This window comes from Echiichthys vipera (genome assembly GCF_963691815.1).
Source record: "Echiichthys vipera genome assembly, chromosome: 3".
Classification (NCBI taxonomy): Eukaryota; Metazoa; Chordata; class Actinopteri; order Perciformes; family Trachinidae; genus Echiichthys; species Echiichthys vipera.
In genome coordinates, this window is record NC_139828.1 from 25,097,836 (window position 1) to 25,118,852 (window position 21,017).

General features: G+C 42.9%; 1 protein-coding gene across 9 annotated transcripts in view; it reads left to right on the forward strand.

Annotated features, from left to right (window-relative positions):
* Window positions 1-21,017, forward strand: part of fryl (furry homolog, like) — a 76,506-nt gene that overhangs the window by 44,779 nt on the left and 10,710 nt on the right. For 7 of the 9 annotated variants that reach the window (XM_083911615.1, XM_083911608.1, XM_083911610.1 and 4 more), the window contains 35 exons: window positions 73-249; window positions 355-441; window positions 530-798; window positions 1,150-1,354; window positions 1,601-1,725; window positions 1,820-1,877; window positions 1,965-2,056; window positions 2,168-2,340; window positions 2,443-2,603; window positions 2,703-2,813; window positions 3,607-3,761; window positions 3,859-3,958; window positions 4,080-4,248; window positions 5,126-5,394; window positions 5,498-5,638; window positions 5,748-5,916; window positions 6,022-6,106; window positions 6,889-7,001; window positions 7,084-7,234; window positions 7,322-7,425; window positions 7,681-7,863; window positions 8,890-9,091; window positions 9,430-9,551; window positions 9,649-9,836; window positions 10,756-10,850; window positions 10,963-11,558; window positions 11,800-12,068; window positions 12,157-12,297; window positions 13,487-13,687; window positions 13,800-13,961; window positions 14,699-14,773; window positions 14,982-15,158; window positions 16,556-16,756; window positions 18,078-18,269; window positions 20,113-20,531. In XM_083911615.1, coding sequence (XP_083767741.1) covers window positions 73-249; window positions 355-441; window positions 530-798; window positions 1,150-1,354; window positions 1,601-1,725; window positions 1,820-1,877; window positions 1,965-2,056; window positions 2,168-2,340; window positions 2,443-2,603; window positions 2,703-2,813; window positions 3,607-3,761; window positions 3,859-3,958; window positions 4,080-4,248; window positions 5,126-5,394; window positions 5,498-5,638; window positions 5,748-5,916; window positions 6,022-6,106; window positions 6,889-7,001; window positions 7,084-7,234; window positions 7,322-7,425; window positions 7,681-7,863; window positions 8,890-9,091; window positions 9,430-9,551; window positions 9,649-9,836; window positions 10,756-10,850; window positions 10,963-11,558; window positions 11,800-12,068; window positions 12,157-12,297; window positions 13,487-13,687; window positions 13,800-13,961; window positions 14,699-14,773; window positions 14,982-15,158; window positions 16,556-16,756; window positions 18,078-18,269; window positions 20,113-20,531 — 6,137 coding nt within the window. The remainder of the gene's footprint in view (window positions 1-72; window positions 250-354; window positions 442-529; window positions 799-1,149; window positions 1,355-1,600; window positions 1,726-1,819; window positions 1,878-1,964; window positions 2,057-2,167; window positions 2,341-2,442; window positions 2,604-2,702; window positions 2,814-3,606; window positions 3,762-3,858; window positions 3,959-4,079; window positions 4,249-5,125; window positions 5,395-5,497; window positions 5,639-5,747; window positions 5,917-6,021; window positions 6,107-6,888; window positions 7,002-7,083; window positions 7,235-7,321; window positions 7,426-7,680; window positions 7,864-8,889; window positions 9,092-9,429; window positions 9,552-9,648; window positions 9,837-10,755; window positions 10,851-10,962; window positions 11,559-11,799; window positions 12,069-12,156; window positions 12,298-13,486; window positions 13,688-13,799; window positions 13,962-14,698; window positions 14,774-14,981; window positions 15,159-16,555; window positions 16,757-18,077; window positions 18,270-20,112; window positions 20,532-21,017) is intronic. The other 2 variants (XM_083911611.1, XM_083911609.1) reach the window with 2 other exon arrangements.

Here is a 21,017-nt window from a genome sequence, read left to right on the forward strand (position 1 = left end):
TATTCTGTGTCCCAACCTTTTTTCTCTTTTTTTTTTTTTACCTTGATTTTAATTAAAAAATTTCACATACAGGGCTCAAGCAGCGGCCATTCTCTGTCCCTGGAACGTACTCCTCTGTTAAGTGTGCTGCATGTGGTGGAGGGTTTAGCACTGGTGGTGCTTTGTAGCTGCCGCCCAGCCACACGCAGGTTGGCGGTCAATGTCCTCAAGGAGGTCCGTGCGCTGCACACTGCACTGGGCATTGGCAAGGTAATTACTCAATTTTATTGTGACTGACAAATTACAGTCAAATGTGTGTAAGAGTTTTAAGTACTCTGTTTTCTTACATTTTTTCTGTCTATCTGGATCTTTCAGGGGGATGAGGAATTGGCCATTGATGTAATGGACAGATTAAGTGCATCAGTGCTGGAGAGCTTCATTCATCTCACAGGCGCTGACCAGGTATCAATGCCTTTTTCTTATTTACAGCATCATAAAACAACATACAAATGCTCTGAGACCCAATTTATCTCTCTGTTTATCTCTGTAGACCAACCTGCTGTACTGTCCCAGTGGGATTGATCTTCAGACGCTTGCAGAGTGGAGCTCATCTCCCATCAGCCACCAGTTTGATGTGGTGAGCCCCTCGCACATCTGGGTGTTTGCCCATGTTACTCAGGGCCAGGACCCCTGGGTCATAAGCCTCTCCAGCTACCTGCGGCAGGAGAACCTGCCCAAACATTGTCCCACTGCCCTCAACTACGCCTGGATGTTTGCCTACACCCGCCTGCAGCTGCTATCTCCACAAGTTGACATCAAGTACGTTTCATTAAGCCTTTTTGTTTTCTGTCTGTTTGTACATCCATGTAATTATGTGTTTTTCTGTCATTCTGGTTTTTATAGACTTACTTTGCAAGGGCCAGCTGATGATCTTGTGATATCAATATGTGCTAGAATTGTTGAAAGAACACTTTGTACCAAATATTACTAGCTTAATGGGCTTGACGCAAGATATATACTACAAAGGCTGATGTGGCATGCCATCCCCATGTGAGGGCCACAACTGAGGCAGGCAGAAGGCTGCTACTTTATTCTCTGGGCACACAGTTCAGTATTCTTCTGCTCTTTTGATATTTTGTGATTAACCTTTCCTGTTATGTCCACCCTCAGCAGCCCCATCAATGCCAAGAAATTGAACAGTCTGAATAGCAGTGACTCCTACATCGGCCTCTGGAGGAACTACCTGATTCTGTGCTGTAGCTCCGCCTCCTCCACCTCTATGTGTTCCTCATCCTCCACCTCGGGCTCCGTCCGCTGCTCCCCGCCTGAGACGCTGGCGTCCACACCGGACAGCGGCTATAGTTATGATTCAAAGGTCAGAAGCACCTCTATAGGTTCCAGTTCATTCACACATTTAAAAAGTCTTGAATATATAGAAAATGTCTATAAAGTTGAGAACATAGTGTGGAAAATGCAATCCAGCATCAATTCAAGTATGACTGCATATTCCATAAACATAGAACAGACATAACATCGCAGCGATTAACAATGATACTAAATTTAATCATTTCCATTATTCTTACGTTTCAGCCATAAAATTGCTCTTTCTGTGTGTTAATAGATCGTTGGTACTCCGTCCCCCTCCTCTCTCTTTAAACACATTGTTCCAATGATGCGCTCTGAGAGCATGGACATCACAGAGTCTCTTGTGTTGGGGCTTGGCAGGACCAACCCCGTGGCCTTCAGGTAAATAACACTTGACATGACCTGTGGTATAATTAATGTACCCTGCTACACCTTGATATACTTTCACCTTGATCTTTTACTTTTCATCCTTCAGAGAGTTGATAGAGGAGCTAAATCCCATCATAAAAGAAGCTCTAGAAAGAAGACCTGAAGTAAGTGGCGATCATTGGTATTAGGAATGATTTCTGTCACAGTTCTGTGTTTATCAAAAGACTGAGTTACAATGCTACTCTCCGCAGAACATGAAGCGACGCAGGCGTCGTGACATCCTCAGAGTCCAGCTGGTCCGGATATTTGAGCTGCTGGCTGATGCTGGTGTCATTAGTCAGATGTATGTAATCCACAACGATGACTATGGGATTCAGAATTAATTTGCACTTTTATATAACTGGTTTATAAACCCTAATAAATGTGTTTTTCTTTGTTACTTAAATTTGAACAGAGCCAGTGGAGGGTTAGATGGAGAGAGCCACTCTCTGAACAGTACACTGCTCGAGTATGTTGATCTGACCCGGCAGTTGCTTGAGGCTGAAAATGACAAGGACTCTGACACACTGAAGGACATCCGCTGTCACTTCAGTGCACTTGTGGCCAATATCATTCAGAATGTCCCAGGTATGTCTCCTACTCATTTTAACCAGTCAGTTAAAAACAGATTATTTGCACTTAATGTCTGTCCAAAGTGTCTTATGTATTAATTTTATTACTTGTGCTCAGTACACCAGAGGAGGACCATCTTCCCGCAGCAGTCACTGAGACACAGTCTGTTCATGCTGTTCAGTCACTGGGCTGGGCCCTTCAGCATCATGTTCACGCCCCTGGACCGCTACAGTGACAGAAATATGCAGATCAACCGCCATCAGTACTGCGCACTAAAGGTACACACCAATGCAAATAAAAATAAAAATGTTAAAATCTTTTTTAATGCATATAATACAACCAATACCAATAACTAATGGCTTTTTTAAATCTTCAAGGCAATGTCTGCAGTGTTGTGTTGTGGACCTGTAGCTGACAATGTTGGCCTTTCCTCTGATGGCTACCTCTACAAGTGGCTGGACAACATCCTGGATTCTCAGGACAAGAAGGTAAGAGAAATCTTACACCTCCTTTAGATTATCACTTAAATTGTCTTTGATTGTCTGGCCGGGGCACATTGATCAGTACTGGATATCGGGTTGAGGTAGGAGTGTGCATCACCAAAGAAAAGTCTTGAAACTCAACAACATGTGTGTAATATAGCGTGTCTAAAGTAAAAACAGAAATGGCAAAGTACTCCTGTTTAACTGGGATGTATTGGCTTACACACAAAAGCAACTCTTCCATGTTTCAACCTGTCAGACCTCATCAAAGTATATAAAACCTCTAACAAGGTCATGAAATATGCAGGTAATCTCAATGGATGAATGTTATGGTGGCAATCAACACAAGATGAGTATATAACTGTAATGTCTCTGCTGATAGAGCTAGACGAAGCATCATATAAATACTTTTTACGAGGAGCGATTGGTTCAGTCTGGCTGTGCTGTAAGACCTCCTGAAGTAAAAGTTATGCAGAACTGGTTCATACACCATGACACTAGCACCACACAGTGGTATCCAGAAGTACTGTGAGTTTCAGTCAGAAGAACAAGAACTTATTTAAATTTATTACTCTCCTGTTTTGAGTTGCTTACTTGCTGTAAAATGTTTTTGTCATTGCATAGGTCATATTGGTAGAGATTTGCAGCACATTTTTGTGCCTATATTAATACTAGATTAGCTGAGAAGCTAATTCAGAAGAAGCTAAGCTTTCAGTGGGTTGAAAATAGCAGAGTTGTGTAGTGACTATTGAAAGAAGTGAACCCATGTTTCTAACAGTTGCTGTTTGGTCTTCTAAAGGTTCACCAACTGGGTTGTGAGGCTGTGATGCTGCTGCTGGAGCTGAATCCAGACCAGAGCAACCTCATGTTTTGGGCTGTGGACCGCTGCTACACCGGCTCTCGCCGCGTGGCTGCTGGCTGTTTCAGGGCCATCGCCAATGTCTTTCACAACAGGTACTACACATTCCCAACTTGAACTTGTTTGTTTGACCCTTTTGGAGCCAGCGAATTGTGACTCAAATACTGCTTTTTTAAATATATTTTCTCTTAGGGATTACCAATTTGACACTGTGGTGCTGCTGAACCTGATTCTGTTCAAGGCGGCTGACTCTTCCAGGGACATCTATGAGGTGGCCATGCAGCTGTTACAGGTCAGAATTTCTGTCTTCTTTTTTACAAATGGTCATTTTTACACATCTAAACATAACACTGATATACACAGTTTTATTATGAATTAAATGTATGCTGTGATTGTCTATGTGAAACTAATAGATCCTGGAACCCAAGCTCTTCCGTTACGCCCACAAATTGGAGATCCTGCGAACGGATGGTATCTTGACCCCTCCCTCACCGCTGCCACACCTCTACTCTGTGTCTTACTATCAACTGTCTGAGGAGCTTGCAAGGACGTACCCAGAGCTCACGCTGCCCATCTTCTCAGGTTTGCTACATTACAATTTTGTGCAGCAGCAGCTACGGCAGACAGCAGGCATCTGTGTGAGACAAAACACTGAGATTTCCCAAAGGCCCAATATAGCACACGTAAGCCCAGCTGGCCATGATGACATGCATTTTCACCTAAGCTTCACAGCAGGTTTTTTGTTTTAAGAACTAACCGAACACCATGTACCTGCATAATATTGCAGATGTCAGGTTTTTTTTTAAACATTTTTTACAAAAGGTGAATAGCAGTCTCTATCGAATATTTTCACTACTGTGTGCTTTTCAAAAGCTGTCACTTAATTATGCAGATGTTCAGATCGTGCTGGTAGCACTTTAAATGCTAGTAGACCTGTTTTAAAAACATACATTGTTGCATTTTAGTTGTGGTTCAGTTCATGTTCTCACAGATGCAGAAGCAAACTAACAGATGTAAACATGAAGTCATACAGAGTGACTGATAGTTCACCCACTAAAGTTAGTCCCATGACCAGAGCATCATCATCACACAAATGAACTGCACTAACTGAGCAAAGCACCAGCGTTGATTTGAACTGAACCAAACAAATTATGTGTGAAAGCACTCATAGCCTCCCTATGTATCTCTTAGTGTTGTTCCTTATGTACTGGTGGGTGTTTTTCTTTACACTGTGATATAATGACACGTCTAGGCCAAAAGAAGAAAATACACCTTAACTCCTCAACCATCCATTAATGCTAGAATTAATCGGTCATTTCACCTCAGTGCAACAATTGCAAGAACTTTGCAAGTATTGTGGATGTTATGATGCCATTTTAACTTGAAGAGTATTGTGTAGCATTGTGAAATTAGGAATCATCTTCTACTAACAACCAACCACTTAATGTCCCCACTTCAGAGGTGAGCCAGCGTATCCAGACGGCACATCCTGGTGGTCGTCAGGTCATGTTGCACTACCTCCTGCCTTGGATGAACAATGTTGAGCTGGTTGATTTCAAACCAACCGTGCGGCGACCGGAAGATTGTGGCAGTGGCGAAGATGAGGAGGACGCACACGAGCGGGAGATCATGATGGTCAACAGCCGACGCTGGCTCCGTGGTGAGGGCTGGGGCTCCCCTCGCGCAACAACCATGGTGCTCAACAATCTCATGTTCATGACCGCTAAGGTGAGACAGTTGATGGAGCGTCTGCACTCCATCATATTCATATGTATGTGAACAGGATGGGTTTGGAATGAATTGATCATCGAATGATTTTGTTTTTTTACAGTACGGGGATGAGTTTGCTTGGTCAGAGATAGAGAACGTATGGACCACATTAGCAGACAGCTGGCCTAAGAACCTAAAAATCATTCTGCACTTCCTCATCAGTATGTCAGGAGTCAACAGTGACCCCAGCCTCTTGCCCTACGTGAGTCACAGGATATTTCCATCACGCACCGTATTTGTCGTATCCCCGCGTTCTGTGTCCACCACTTTTACCCCTCATGTTTCTGACTGTGCTACGTGTGTGTCCTCAGGTGAAACGAGTCGTGGTTTACTTGGGCAGAGATAAGACTATGCAGCTGCTGGAGGAGTTGATGTGTGAGCTTGAGTTGACTGATCCTGTTAGCTCAGCGGTCACTCACATGGACAACCCCCCCTATTACCGCATCACCTCCAGTTACAAGATCCCCCCAGTCACCTCAGGTTAATGAGCGGTTTGCATGCACTAGTTCACAGCTTAGGCCATGTCTCAATACTAAATCACATTTTCAATGCCACGTTGTCAATGTTTCATGCCTGCCCTCTCAGGAACAACCTCCAGCAGCAATACCATGGTGCCAGGAAATGATGGTCATCATGACGGCAAGATCAAAGACTCTAATATAGAGGACAGGTACACCACTATTCCATTTGTGTCATAGGCTTGCTGCAGTAGTCTGTGCATACACTGATTGCATTACTTACCCATGGTTGTTATTTTTCTTTATAGAAATAAAACCCATTTAGTTGATTTTCACACCCACTTTCAACAAATTAAAAAAAGGGGGTGTTGTCAATAAAAGTTGGACGACAGACGCTAAAAATATAAACTGAAAGTGGCTGCTCCCTGTAGCAGAAGCAGGTTTGCAGCACAGAGTAGCAAGAGTCAGATTTCAGGCGAGTAAAGAGAGTTGGCTGACAGGATGATGGCAGACGATTTGGTTTCACAGTGAAAAGCAAAAGTGCCTTTTTTTGCAATATTTCTGATTTAATACCAATGATGCTATGGAACCCGATAACGTTAATGAGGCAAACTGTAAACTTTGAAGGTTGAAGTTGGAGGCAGCATGTGTGCCTCGCTCCAAAACGAAAGTTACTTTCATTTAAAAATGAAAGTGGTTGTGCTTATTGCCTCTTATTCGCGAATATAATGAAAAAATCTGTAAGTTGTCTGTTAGTTTGTATGTGTGATGAAACCCCCCATATAGAAACAGTTGACGATACAATGGCTACTTGATTATTTATTTGAATAAATTGAGATGAAACATTTCAGACACTGAAGGCTATGAGAGGGGATACTTTAAATTGACAGATTTTGCTGATGGAATGGATTAGATTCAAGTTTTTCACTGTGGGCAAAAATAAAAATAAATGCTGGCACTATCCTTTTTAAAACCAAGCGTGTCTATTCTGCAGTTACACCCACCTGGACATCTACAGTGGTCTGAACAGTAACCTGAACCGTCAGCATCACCGTCTGGAATCTCGTTACAGCAGCAGCTCCGGAGGCTCCTATGAAGAAGAGAAGAGTAAGGGCAAACTCTTTGTACCACTAAACTAAACACTACTCAAAAAGTTTTTCAAACAACATTTCTGGTCTCCTTTCTTCAGGTGACTCCATGCCACTTTATGCTAACTGGCGTTTGAAAGTGATGGATCACAACAGGCCGGAGCCTCTTCCCTTCCCTCCCACAGGAGGCTGTTGGTCTCCTCTTGTGGATTACCTACCAGAGACAAATTCCCCTGGTGTACCGCTCCACAGGTTCAACATTTGTCACCTTTACTCTTCCTCCACATTATTCTATTGTGTTCTTTGCGTCCTTGTCAACCTATCGTTTCTGTTTTTCAGATGTAACATTGCAGTCATCTTACTAACAGACCTGATTGTGGACCATGGGGTCAAAGTGGAGTGGGGTGCCTACCTGCATCTCTTGCTACATGCAATTTTTATAGGTAACTCTCTTTCTAATAGTCAGTATTGTGGAGGCCTGTGTCTGCCAAGAGCACAATTAGTTTTCATCTTTGGGGGCCTCTCATTTGCTGTTCCTGAATAACCAAATATCTTACTCGATCAAATTCAAAAGTACACTATTTAAAAAGTACATACCTAGTAGAGGAATGACTTTGACTGACCTCATACATCATTACACTTCTGCTCGCTGCAGTCACATGATCTAATCTCTCGCCCTCTTCTTTATCTTCCTCCAGGGTTTGATCACCAGCACCCAGAAGTATATGAGCACTGTAAGCGTCTACTGCTTCACCTGCTCGTTGTCCAGGGTGGAAATAGCAGCATTCAGTCTGTGGCTATGGTGCTGTTACGCAACAGAGACTACAATGAGCCAAGGGTCCTGACTGTGAAGCCAGTAGTTCCAGAGATCAACCTCACAGGTCAGTTTTGCTGTGGAGCTCAGAATCAGAAGAGAACAGGGCAGGAGATTTAGCGTTTAACTAAAGGATTTTGAACCTTAGCAGCTATAAGAATACTTTGGTTGTTAAATGGAGGAGAAGTAGAAGAGAAATATTGCTCATACTCATTTGTTGTATTGCTAAAGCAGATCACTGGATGGCAGCAATGACCAGGTCCCACACACATGCAGGTTTCCCAGCCACAAAATGTCCAGACTGTGTCTATTGTGTTTTAATTTTAAAGTCCCATTGAAAGAATTCCCCTTGAAAGACCCAGCCTAGAAAGCAGTGTCATGATAAATATAAAATTTAGATCAAAGCTACACAATTTTAGCTTGTCACGTGAGGAAACAAAGTGAAACCTTCAGCATCTGTTCATATTTGCTGAAGGATAAATAAATATTATTTGTATATTGGTGTTAAAATATTTCAAAGGAGTATTTTCTTGAAATACCTTCAAAGCACACCACGGAGTGCATATGGCATATTTGGACCACATTTTTCTGGGGACCCCCTGAGAGGAACTGCTCACTCTGGAGCTCCCCCAAGAACTACAGACCTTCAAGGCCTTTTTGCTGTTAGCATTCGCACCAGCAATAGGACAGCTGAAGTGATGGAAGCTGGACGGTGTTTCCGCCTCAATCCTCGCTGCTGTCAGACTACAGTTATCTCATCACAGCAAAACAGTCTCCTAGCGACAGGGAGTGAGATAGAGGGACCGTTTCCAGCGCTGCTGCTGACCACCAGCCCGCTGTTTGTTCTCAGTTTTTTGTAACCGGTATAGCATGAAAGTATGGTGGAATTAGCAGGCTAGCTAGGGAATTAGGGGACGGCTGGCTAGTGGTTAGAGTACCTTCTTCCTTAAAAGGTCCCTATAAACAGCATTCTAAGAACTCCAATGGTTCCTTGTTCTTGCGGAGCTGACACAATTAAAAGGGAGGGTCATTGAACAATGAAAAGGTTCCTTCGGTCCGAGCCGGCTAATATGTATGTCAATTACTCTTATAGGAGTTCAAGAGTTGTTGCCAGATTGTCAGCCATCACCTATGACGGATTCTGGCCTCAGCACGAGCTCCACGTCATCCAGTATAAGTCTTGGGGCAGGGGGAACTGCTCTGTCCCACCTGTCCCCATCACTCCTCAGTGAGGTAGATGCAACTGCTGAACAGGACGAAAAGGTCAAAGCTCTCATTGAGTTCATTACCTCAAGGTGAGAAGAACCTGTTTAATGAAAATACGTACTAATACTTGTGACTAACTAACTTGACCTAATCTCACATGCTTTGTATGTATCAGTTTGAATCATACAGATGTATCATCACACTTGCAGCATGTTACTCATTCTGTTAAATAATTTGCTTCCATGCCTCCAGCAGTGTCTGAAAAGACTGGGTATTTTTTTTTTTTTTTACATTGCATGGTTTTGATTTTCGTGTTGGTGTCATATTGGCTCCCTTTGCCTGGTGTGATAACATCAACTGATGTGTTGAGGTGTGTAATCTCATCTCTTTGTCACATTGCCTGATGCGTTTGCTTTTTGCCTTGTAGAAAACGGGGCCCACTCTGGAACCATGAGGATGTGTCACCCAAGTACCCTAACATTAAAAGCGCAGACCAGCTGAGTGTTTTTGTCAGACATGTAGCGACGGTCTTCAAACATTCCCAATCAGGTTTGTATAATTCATAACTGCTTGTGGCTTCATTTCATGGTTTTCAGGTATGATTTGGACAGCTTTATCTTATTTACGTGCATGTGCTTCCCTTCAGGTTTCCAGCTGGAGTCATTGCTGAGTGAAGTAGCCCTACAAACAGCTCTGTCTTGCTCTTCTCGCCACTACGCTGGCCGCTCGTTCCAGATTTTCAGGGCACTTAAGCAACCTCTGACTCTTGCCACGCTGTCTGACATTCTCTCTCGGCTGGTAGAGACCATAGGAGACCCAGGAGAGGAGGCTCAGGTCAGAACATAAAACGGTTACATGGCCCTGCTCTGTATTGATGTAATCACACAACACTATCACCTTCTCCTTTAATCCTGATAGTATTGCTCAATCTTTTGGAAGGTGAGTCAGGATTGCAGAGAGCACAATAGTTCATATTTACTTTCTGATCTAATTAATACATTTGTTGGTATTGTAAGGATGGAATTGGTCTTGGAGATTAACCTACCCTATATCAGATGGAATATGACCCACACTTATTTTACAGGAAGTACAACTGCTATGTTGAGGAATAATTCAGATGTAAATGAAGTAAAGGTATTAACAAACATGCGATAAATTCACACGAAAAAAACTTTTTTCTAACTGTTGTTTTTGTCATACTATTTGTGTACTCTCGCACAGAATGGGAATAGTACAAAATGTTTATAAGGATTACAAAACAACACAGATTCTTAACTTTCACAATAATGGCCCTAGACACATACACTGGTGTTTTATTGGAGGGAACTCAAATTTACTCAGAGCATTTTGTTTAAAGTAAACTCTAGAAAATACAGTTGCATAAAGTATACAACAGCTTGGCTCAGACAGACTGTCAGACGCTGCTCTGGGTCAATAGGATCCCGGTATTTGGTCCTCAGGTGACGCAATGATATCCTCAGAAGGACCTTGAACTGTACCACCGTCATCCTAAAATATGTCCATACTGCTATGGTAACGTTTGAAGAGCTGGCGCAAATCTGTTCGAACCTTTCATTGGGAAAGTGTTGCACCAAGCAGTACGAATAATTTTGATGTAAGATATTTTGCATTTTCGCGTCATGTATTCGTCACAACCCCAGTGTGTAAAGGCTTTAGGACACTTTGACTAACTGGTATCCAGAGTCAGCAGTTTCTTTCTGATTGGCTGACCTCTGGTGTATTTTCTCCTTAGGGTTTTGTCATTGAACTACTCTTGACACTTGAGTCGGGCATTGACACGCTAGCAGACACAGTCAAAAACTACGACCTCCTCACTGCCTTAGCACAGTAAGTCCACCCACTGATAACCTTTTTATTTCACCATGTTTGACTCATCTCAGTCACATACCACCTGACATATGTTGGTCATTTATGAAATGCCTTTTGATTTTATTTATAGAACTTCTGCCCGTGATCACTTGTTGGGGCCTAAGTTTGCTGCCAACAGGAAAAGCACTGGCCAGCTGAACCTGAACAGTGGCGGTCTGTTCCATAATGCTCACACTCGCAGCAACTCTCTTCGCGCCAGCCTGATGTCTGAACGAAAAGCTGACAGACGTAGGAGTAACACCTTAGACATAGCTGACCGACTTGGTGGTAGCCATGGGAACCTGGCACGCACCCGGAGCTTATCATCACTTGGTGGGGGAGGGGGTCCAGGAGGGGACGCCATCCCCCCCGTGGACCCTTCGAATCTGATGGCCACTGTGTTCTGGATCGCCGCCTCGTTGCTCGAGTCGGACTATGAGTTTGAGTATCTGCTGGCCCTGCGGCTACTTAACAAGCTGCTTGGCCAGCTGCCTCTGGATCGTGTAGACAGCCGGGAACGTCTGGAGAAGGTCCAGGCCAAGCTGAAGTGGTACAGCTTCCCTGGTCTGCTGCAGCTCTTCCTGAAGGGCTTCACCTCTGCTTCTACTCAGGAGCTCACCATCCACCTGCTTAGCAAGCTCATCAGTGTCTCCAGACATACACTGGTAGACCCTTCACAAGTGGCAGGTAAGTGTGTCTTACTGAGAATATACCTACTGCTGACTTGATTATGGATTTAATTTTTTATTTGGTTCCATAATTTGCTTTCATGTGCTGATCACTAATGTGTTTAGGAAAAGGCTAAACTCCAATCTAAAATACCAATGCTGACATTGCTGTTATCGGTTGTATTAATATCAGTAATTGCTTTAGACATCTGTGCTGATTGTTTGACTATTTGTGTTCACTGTTTTCATGTGACATGCAGGTTTTCCTTTGAATATCCTGTGCCTCCTACCACATCTCATCCAGCACTTTGACAGCCCCACTCCTTTCTGTAAGGAGACAGCTGATAAGATAGCCAAGGTGTGCGCTGAGGAGAAGTCGGCCACACTCTCCAACCTGGCCCACATGATGAGCCTGTACAGCACGCACAGCTATTCCCGCGACTGCAGCAACTGGATCAACGTGGTGTGTCGCTATCTCCACGATGCCTTTGCTGAGATAACCTTGAACCTGGTCACTTACTTGGCTGAGGTACGTAAGATGAAGATTGCAAACTTGTTGCTGTTGGGTCACATATGGCATGATCAAACTGGTAATGTGTTCATCTCTGTCCATCCAGTTGCTAGAGAAGGGCCTTCCCAGCATGCAGCAGTCTTTGCTGCAGATAATCTACAGCCTGCTGAGTCATATCGACCTTTCAGCAGCCCCTGTCAAACAGTTCAACCTGGAGATCATGAAGATCATTGGCAAATATGTTCAGGTGAGCCTTCACCACACTTTAATATACTCAATATTGCATTCAGTGTAAGTTACTCTTTAGAAGTTATTACTTATTCTTATTTACTCAGGGACTTTATAGGTTTAATTGATTTAGTATTTCTTGTTTTTAATTGGTTACATTATTTTGTGCAATTAGCAGCACCAGGAATTGAACCCTGGTCCTCTGCATTGGTGGATGAGAACTTCACCCATGCACCGTTTGGATGCAGTTTTCTATATGTCAGGGCTAAGGTGAAAAATTTGCAGTGCATAAAGAACTTTGGGAGTGCACTGACAATTGATCACAATGTGTTTTTCCATAATAATGGCCTACGACAAGACATCTACATGCAAACCGGTTTAATTAACTTGAATACAGTATTTATTTATTATTTATGTAATTATTTATACTTTAAACTGTTTGAAATTGTATAATATCCAATCTGTTTGAACAGCTCTCAATTAATATAAAATGTTACATGCTGTATTCATTCAGAGAACCAAAGTTATCACCGTAACCTAAACTGGTGACTATTTGAGCTAGCGCATCTTGTGACACCCAATACACCATTAATTTACAAACACAAAATGGAAAATGCAAAAGGCACAGCTGATGAGACATGAGCAGATTCTCACCTTATTCACTCAGGACCACACATGAGTACTCGGATGATCTAGTCAAGAGGTAGTAGCACAACTGAGAATAAGAAAAAGGATATCTCACAGGGTCATTGTTTAGAGACCTCTTAGATGCAGCTGCAGCTCTGTATGGGAGCCTTTTACCAGCCCTGGCCCATGGCACAATATGCTACTCACTCACAACTGCATGCAACGGCTCTTATGCCATTATTGCCTGAGGCCGAATCTGTACTTGCTTACTACAGTAGCACCGTTGCCTTTTGTAGAAGTCATTGTGTTTGTGCGTATACAGTAAACTTCTGAATGTGCATTGGTGTGCACTGTGGCTTTTAAGGCTGACATTACCAAACTGTAGACCATACAATAAAGAAAATGCTACAAAGTACAAATGGCCTCAGAGATTGAGGGGCTGATAGCTGCTGTGGGTAGGGGATGGTTTGGCCTTCTGAGGGAAAATATGTCCATTCATATACATTATTTCTCCGCAAACACCTACACAGCCTGATATCTCACAATGGAATCATTGTGGTTCTGCGCTTGTTTTTTTCCAGAGCCCACATTGGAAGGAGGCTCAAAACATTCTGAAGCTGGTGGTGTCTCGCTCAGCCAGCCTCGTTGTTCCGGACGATGTGCAGCGCTCTTATAGCACCGAATCATGCGGCTCCCCAGAAATCGCCTTTACTCGCATATTCAACAACTCTTCAAAGGAGCTACCGGGAAAAACTCTAGACTTCCACTTTGACATCTCAGAGGTCAGTGTCCTCCCACTCTAGTTTTTCTGCAGCAAACTTAATTCAGTGTTTTCAATCAAATGATATACTCTGTGGTATTTTATTGCTAACTGGCATCATTTTTACTCTATAGACACCAATCATAGGGCATAAATATGGTGACCAGCGTACTGCAGCAGGACGGAATGGAAAGCCTCAGGTGATTGCTGTAACTCGGAGTACCTCCTCGACATCATCCGGCTCCAACTCCAATGGTCTGGTGCCAGTAAGCTGGAAGAGGCCTCAACTCTCTCAGGTAACTACTCTAACAGACGCACGACATCCAGCACCATGAACTAATTCAAACCAGGTAGCAGTAGCCAGGTTTTTATCCAAATATAGCAGAAAGAAAGAAAAAAAAGAAAATGTTGTTTTCTGTTTCCATCAACTGCTGTTATGCAAATATTAGGTGTTGGTTCATCAAGATAAGCAGTAGGTTAGCTTTAATAATCCAGCCAGATGCCGTTATACCACTACAGAAGAAGAGGGCGCAGCGAGGCGAGATTAAGGGCACAAGTCTTTTCAGAATTTTTATTATTTCCACTCAGGTTTTTTTTAAGCATAAATTGAAAATCACATAAAAACTGGTGTAATAAAATGCACCTGGCTCAACATGAAGCTGCACCAGATCCACCTCTTAGCCATATTTTATTTTTATTGTACAGCCAATACTGGTTACATTTACAGCAGCGGGTCTCACACTGAAGTGGAACAAAACGCACATACCATATTTTTGATTTTATCAGAGTGTCTGTGTTTTGAACCCAACCAAGCATATAAACACATTGATTTTAATCAATTACTTTGTCAAAACACATTACTTGTAACAGGAATATAAAGCTTAATGTTAGCTACATGAAGCGCGTGTTACTTGGTGAGTTATTTCACTCTGTGTCGCTGTACACAAAGCACTGAGTGTGTCATACGGTATGTTGTATAGATAATAAAACGCTCTGAGGCAAGTTTTCTCATCTCATTGTGTTTCTGTTACAGAGAAGAACCAGGGAGAGGCTGATGAATGTCCTGTCTTTATGTGGCCCGGAGTCTGGCATTCCCAAAAATCCATCTGTAAGACTCCTCTCCTACTCTAAAGCCTCTGACAAGGTCTCTGTGAAACCACTGTTAAGGATACTGATAACACTACAGTATATTGCCTTTTTCCTTTTTTTGCTGTTGATTTTGATTTCATATTTGTTTGAATAGTTTTCGATGGACATACAACAATTGTATTTTACTGTTTGACAACAAAGAGTCTCCTTCTTACCTTTGTCTACAGGTGGTGTTCTCTTCCAATGAGGATCTGGACTCTGCAGACCAGCAGACCAGTCTTATACCCACAGTGGAGGAGGTGGTCAGAGAAGAGGAGGTGCTGGGAGAAGACACGGGCAGTGAGCAGCAGTTTGGTGTCTTCAAGGACTTTGACTTCTTAGACGTGGAGTTGGAGGATGCTGAGGTGAGAAATGAAAAGTTTGACTCACACTGACAACAAGGCTTGTTTGTGTGTGTCAAGGTGAAGAAGCCCCATATGAAGTTATTCTCATTATGAAACAAAACATCTGTTTACCATTAACGATTTATACTGTCAGACAAACAGTTAAAAACAATATTATTACACAGAAATTGACATGCCACTATATTCAATTCAATTTTATTTACAGTGCCACATCATAACAAAAGATTATTTCAAGACACTTTACATATAGTCGGTAAAGACCGCACTCTATGACTTAGTAAGGATTTACAGAGACCCAACAATTCCCCCATGAGCAGCAACAAGGGTTAGTACTATCGCACTATCTTTAATAAAAAATAGTTATAATTATTATAGTTATTATATACAGTATATCAATGAGGACTGACCACCCTACACACAGTAGGCCAGGCAGACACACATCTGACAACCTTGCAGCTGAACTAATTGATGCAGTGGAGACAGGCACGATCAGTAGAGCTGTCCGTGGATACGCAAGTGGTTCCATACTCGGAAAAGGTCTGCTTATGTCTGTGAGAATGCAGCCAACATCGTGGCTGCGCAAACAGTGCAAGTCTGCCGTTCTCTGTGGACGCTGAACGTGTCTGAGCCTCCCAAACGGGTGCACTGGGACTCCATTGCCTGAATGTCAGTTAACAGTAAATGATAAGTTAACGAGGGTTGTCTGTCAGTCAGAAAAAAAATATTTTTTATAAAGAGATAGTGAGAGTAATGGTGTCGAAGTAAGTTTACAATATATTAAAAACATAAAGAAAGTCACAATTTTCACTTTCTCTCAAGTAGTTGCATATTCCATTCAGTTACTGTTAATCACTACTTTTCATGCAGTTGTGTTTTCCAGATTAACAACATTAATGTCTTTTTTTTCCCAACTTGTGTCTTGTTTGTCGTGACTACCCTAGTAGAAACATTTCTGTGTTTTGTAACTATCTTAAGTCTACTAACATACTTATTCCTTCTCTTCTCTTGCCACAAGGAGTTGCAGGTAAGTCTGTGGGCCAGAAAGCTTCTTAGAGATGGCGTTCTCTGCAGTGCCCTTGCTGTCTCTCTGTGTTGTCACCAAATAAAGTGCTGTACTGCTCTTTGATTTGAAATTGTGTCCCTGTGGTTGTGAACCCTATTGTTTTATAGTTATAGAACATTGCTTCATTTACCATCCCAACATGTGGAGAAAAATCCTCTCACCCTCTTATGCATTTGTGTACTTTTTTGTTTTGTTTGTTCTATGTTGTGGAATGGTAAATTAATATACATCATGTGTTTGTGTTTGGCTTTGTTTCCTTGTGTTGCAAAATCTGCCCTGGACCCTACTATTGTGTGCACTGTGTCTCACTGCTGTTGTCCTGGCTGTCCTGCAGGGGGAGAGCATGGATAACTTCAACTGGGGGGTGCGACGTCGCTCCCTGGAGAGCATGGACAAAGGGGACACGCCGTCTTTGCAGGAGTGCCAGTACGCGGGCAGCACGCCAAGCCTCAACCTCACCAACCACGAGGACACGGATGAGTCATCTGAGGAGGAGGTACTGAGCGCTAGCCAGATACTCACCCGCTCTGGCCTTGTAAGTCTCACTCTAGTTAGGGTCCCCCCCAATCCAACCACCCACCATGCTCCTCACACAGCCCGCTGGCATGGTGTGTGCCTGTGCGTGTGAATGTGCGTGTGAATGTGCGTGTGTGCGCGTGTGTGTGTGTGTGTGTGTGTGTGTGTGTGTGTGTGTGTGTGTGTGTGTGTGTGTGTGTGTGTGTGTGTGTGTGTGTGTGTGTGTGTGTGTGTGTGTGTGTGTGTGTGTGTGTGTGTGTGTGTGTGTGTGTGTGTGTGTGTGTGTGTGTGTGTGTGTGTGTGTGTGTGTGTGTGTGTGTGTGTGTGTGTGTGTGTGTGTGTGTGTGTGTGTGTGTGTGTGTCGAGCTGGACTGCTGCTGGTGTGGACAAGGGCTAGATGCTTGCTTCTTCGCTGGTGGTAGATGCCCTCTTCAAACCCTCAGCCCAGTCCCTCCCCTGACTTAATGCTGTTATCCCTTCTCATATTTGTTTTTAGTGTTTCCCATAGGTAAGTACAGTTTAGGAAAACTCACATCAGTTAGTTAAGTACACATTGACTCAAGGTAAATCCCCGAAATGATTATTTTATTCACAAGAGAAGAGACTTTTTTTTTAGAATCAAATAAAATGTAATTCAAGTATAAAATACGACAGGTGTTTCAGAATATCAGCATGTCCCTTTGCATTTGTAGGCGCTTGTCTTCTAACTTCTTTACTTTGTTTTGCTTTGCAAAAAGGTCTTATCCAAAGCTGTCAATAATAACGCTATTAATATAAATGCTTTGCCTCAGTCTGAGGCTATTTTCTTCCTCTCTTCTTCTGCTCTTCTTGGTCTTGGTAGTGCACGGTGAGAGAATGAGCTTTTGCCTCTGGTGGATATTTGCCCCAAAAATGTTTGCGGTCCTCCAGTATTACTCTGTACCACTAGCAAAATGAGCATGCAACATTTATGTATGTGTGTTTAAACAGAATTCTGAAATAATTTAGTGTAGTATACACGGTAATTACTGTTATTGATACTGGAATGAACTTAATTTTGCCTGAAGCTACTTTAAAGTGTTGGATTAATTGAATGGAAGACTAAAATGACTAAATGTCATGCTCTGCTTGATACAGAAACATGGGTATGTCACTTAGTACCTTTTTTTTTTCTTTCTAAAACTGGGTCCAAATGGGATTGTATGCATGTATAATTTGACTGCAGATGTTTCAATACTACTTGGTACTGGGTTATTTCAGTAGATACCGATACCCAGCCCTACAAATAATACGATCTGTATTGTGTTAATACTGTGTCTCAGCAGAGGAGCTAACCAGTCAAATATGTTCTACTATTCCAGCTTAATAGTGACTCTGCCACCGATGACACCGCATCCAACCATGTGGACTCGTTGCAGCAGTCTCAAGAATCGTCCAGCAGTGCCCTGACTGAGGAGGCGACTGTCCTGCCTTCTCTGCCTTCCCATACTCGCCTGGATAGCCCCATGTTGGAGAGGGCCCACTCAGACAGCGCCAGCAGCCAGCTGCCTGAGGTGCGATCAATCGGGGGTGCCAATAAACTGTCGTGCTCGGGTGCTTTCTAGCTCGCCTTTTTCTTTCTGTTCAACCTTTACCTGCTTTTGCTGTACTTCAAGGGCTGTCTGCCATTGAGACAGGTTTGGATGGGGGGTAAAAGGGCTGGTTCTATAACCGTGTCTGCCTGCTGCCAGGTGAAGACGATGTGCGCTGCTGTTGCTGCTTCTAAATCCTACTGCCGCTTGCTTTGTTGCTTTGCTCTGGGTATGGGTGCCGAAGGCTAGCCCTTGCTTCTTTTTAATTCTATATGTGGTTAATCGTTATCTGGTGGGGCTTGCTTGCTTGTTTGTGTGATTTGGGGAGAGATGAAAACAAAACTCACCTCAGGTTAGCTGTCACTGCTCGCCTCCAATAACACAGCAACTGACCATTTCAACTAAATCCTCCATTAAAAACTTGTGAAATGGACTCCAGCTCCTTTATCTTCAGCAGAAGCATGTGTGAGTATAAGTCCATTACAAGTGGTGTGTTAACTTTAAAAATGCCTTCAACCCCTTTAATTTGCCTCCATATTAACATGCCATAGCCTGACTTGTGATGAAAAGCTTTGCTATCTTCTGCTACTGACATATATCACTTACACTAACAACGGTGAGTATATTATGTTGTCTTGATTTGCATTTAGTTAGAATTTAAGTTAAATGGCCCAATCTTTTACCTTTTTAAATATAAGGATATAAGAATAGTTCTGGCTCATAGATATTTATTGCAGCTGGTTGTTCCTTCCCCTCAGTGACTGTGATTTATACACAGAACTGAATGTAACTTTCTGGGAACTGTATCTAGCCAATGGCCTTAATATCATCTCAAGGACATCTCCCACATCACAGCCCCGGCTCTTAGTGTAATGAGCCCTAGATAAAACCATCAATACTCTTACTCATTCCCCCCCGCATGGTCATGACCACTTCTAAAAGCTTTCTGTAATATAGCTGCTGCCTCTGTGATGTACTGGCTGTCTGCCACACTCCGTTTTCTTAATGTATTCGACTTTAAAAAAACAACAACAAGTGCTCTTAATTAGAACCCTTCCTCTGTGCCACCTCCCAACATACCCCTCCTCCATGTACGTGCTTTACATCAACATGTTTACATATGGAGTTTATCTGGCGTTTCCTGTGTCTTTCTCAGACACTAACAGTTTTTTTATTTATATTATATCCTGTCGTGGTTTTTAATTTGTTCCCTTACTTAGTGTATGTTCACTGTTGATTGCTGCTGTTTGGTGAATCTGAAATGTCACTAATACCATCTGTCATTAATGTGTATTTATGGAGTGCAGGTCATAAATCAGTCTATACAAATGTAACATGCGTCAGAGCTTGTACAGTAAATTTATCCGCTGTTCTGAACTCTCATTCCCTGTCGTTTCACCGCGATGCTTCTACTTTATTGGCATTGGGGTCAAGTTTTTAATGGAATCCCAGTGATATATTTCTATCGCCTTCTGTTTATTGATTCTTTTCTTTCTCTTTTAAATTCTCTTGAGAGATGTTAGCTTATAGAGCGACAAAGAGCAATCTCAAAGGAAGTGAACCTCGTAAAAAGTGCTGACATTAAAGTCCCTTTAGTATAATTTAAGCTAATGTGTGTTAAGTATAGGCTATAGCCATCCTAATTCAACCTATAATAGATACTCAGCAGTAAATCTATGTTCTCGAATTTATATCAGGGGCCTCTGTTGTCATGACAACCAGGCAATCTAACTGTAGAAAAAAAAGATTGTAACATAGAATGTGTTCCTATGTGGTATCATCTGCCAAACCGCACCTGAGTGCCCCCTTTTGGCTTGTGTTACAGGACGCTGTAAGCATGACAGCAGTGGACGAGCTCAGCAGCAGCGTGAGTGAGGACACGGGGTTTTGCAGTGCCCCCCCTCTGCCCTCTGACCCATCAGAGCTGTGTGACCTCCCAGACTCACAGGATCCTCAGGATGCTCAGGAAACCCAGGAGACCCAGGATCCTCAGGAAGACCAGGATCCAGCCCCCCCTCCCCCGCCGGCCATAGACACCCCACCGGGGTCCCTCTGTGAGGAGGAATCCCAAACAGTGCTGCCTCTATCTCTGCCGCTGCCTGTGCCACAAGAGACAAAGCCTGATACAGATCCAGACCCAGATAGCACCTGTGGCTCTGGGTGGGAGGAAGATGTAACACAGGCCCTGAAGGAGCTGGATGAACGCTGTGAGGAGGAGGAGGCGGACTTCTCAGGCATGTCCAGGTAAGTGGATTGTTTTGGATCAACAAAGAATGTGAAGGCATGCAGCATGCCATGAAGATTGCCTACTCCATCTGCATAAATCATTTTGCAACCTGTTAAATGACAAATTAATATTGGTCTCTGGGTATTTAACATGCATATGGACTGCTGGGACCCACCAAAAACAGATGTGACCCTTTGGTGTATCATCCCATATGACTTGTGTTTATGCTGAGCCAGTACCCCAACCAAAACAAGATATATGCATCACCATTTATATAATTGTATTTATTTTATGTATTTTCTTATTCTCAAAGCCTCTGAACACCCATACAGGTTATTTTAGTTATTCTGGTTGATCAGAGCTCTGCCTGAGTTGAAGGTGGGCGGGGCTTTGATGGGTATTTATGAGGTCACAAATCTCCATCTACCACTAAGAATGATAAAGGTGTAATTTGTCCTGCCTCAGCAGGTAAATAAAAGCTAACACAAGATTCAGGAAGATCA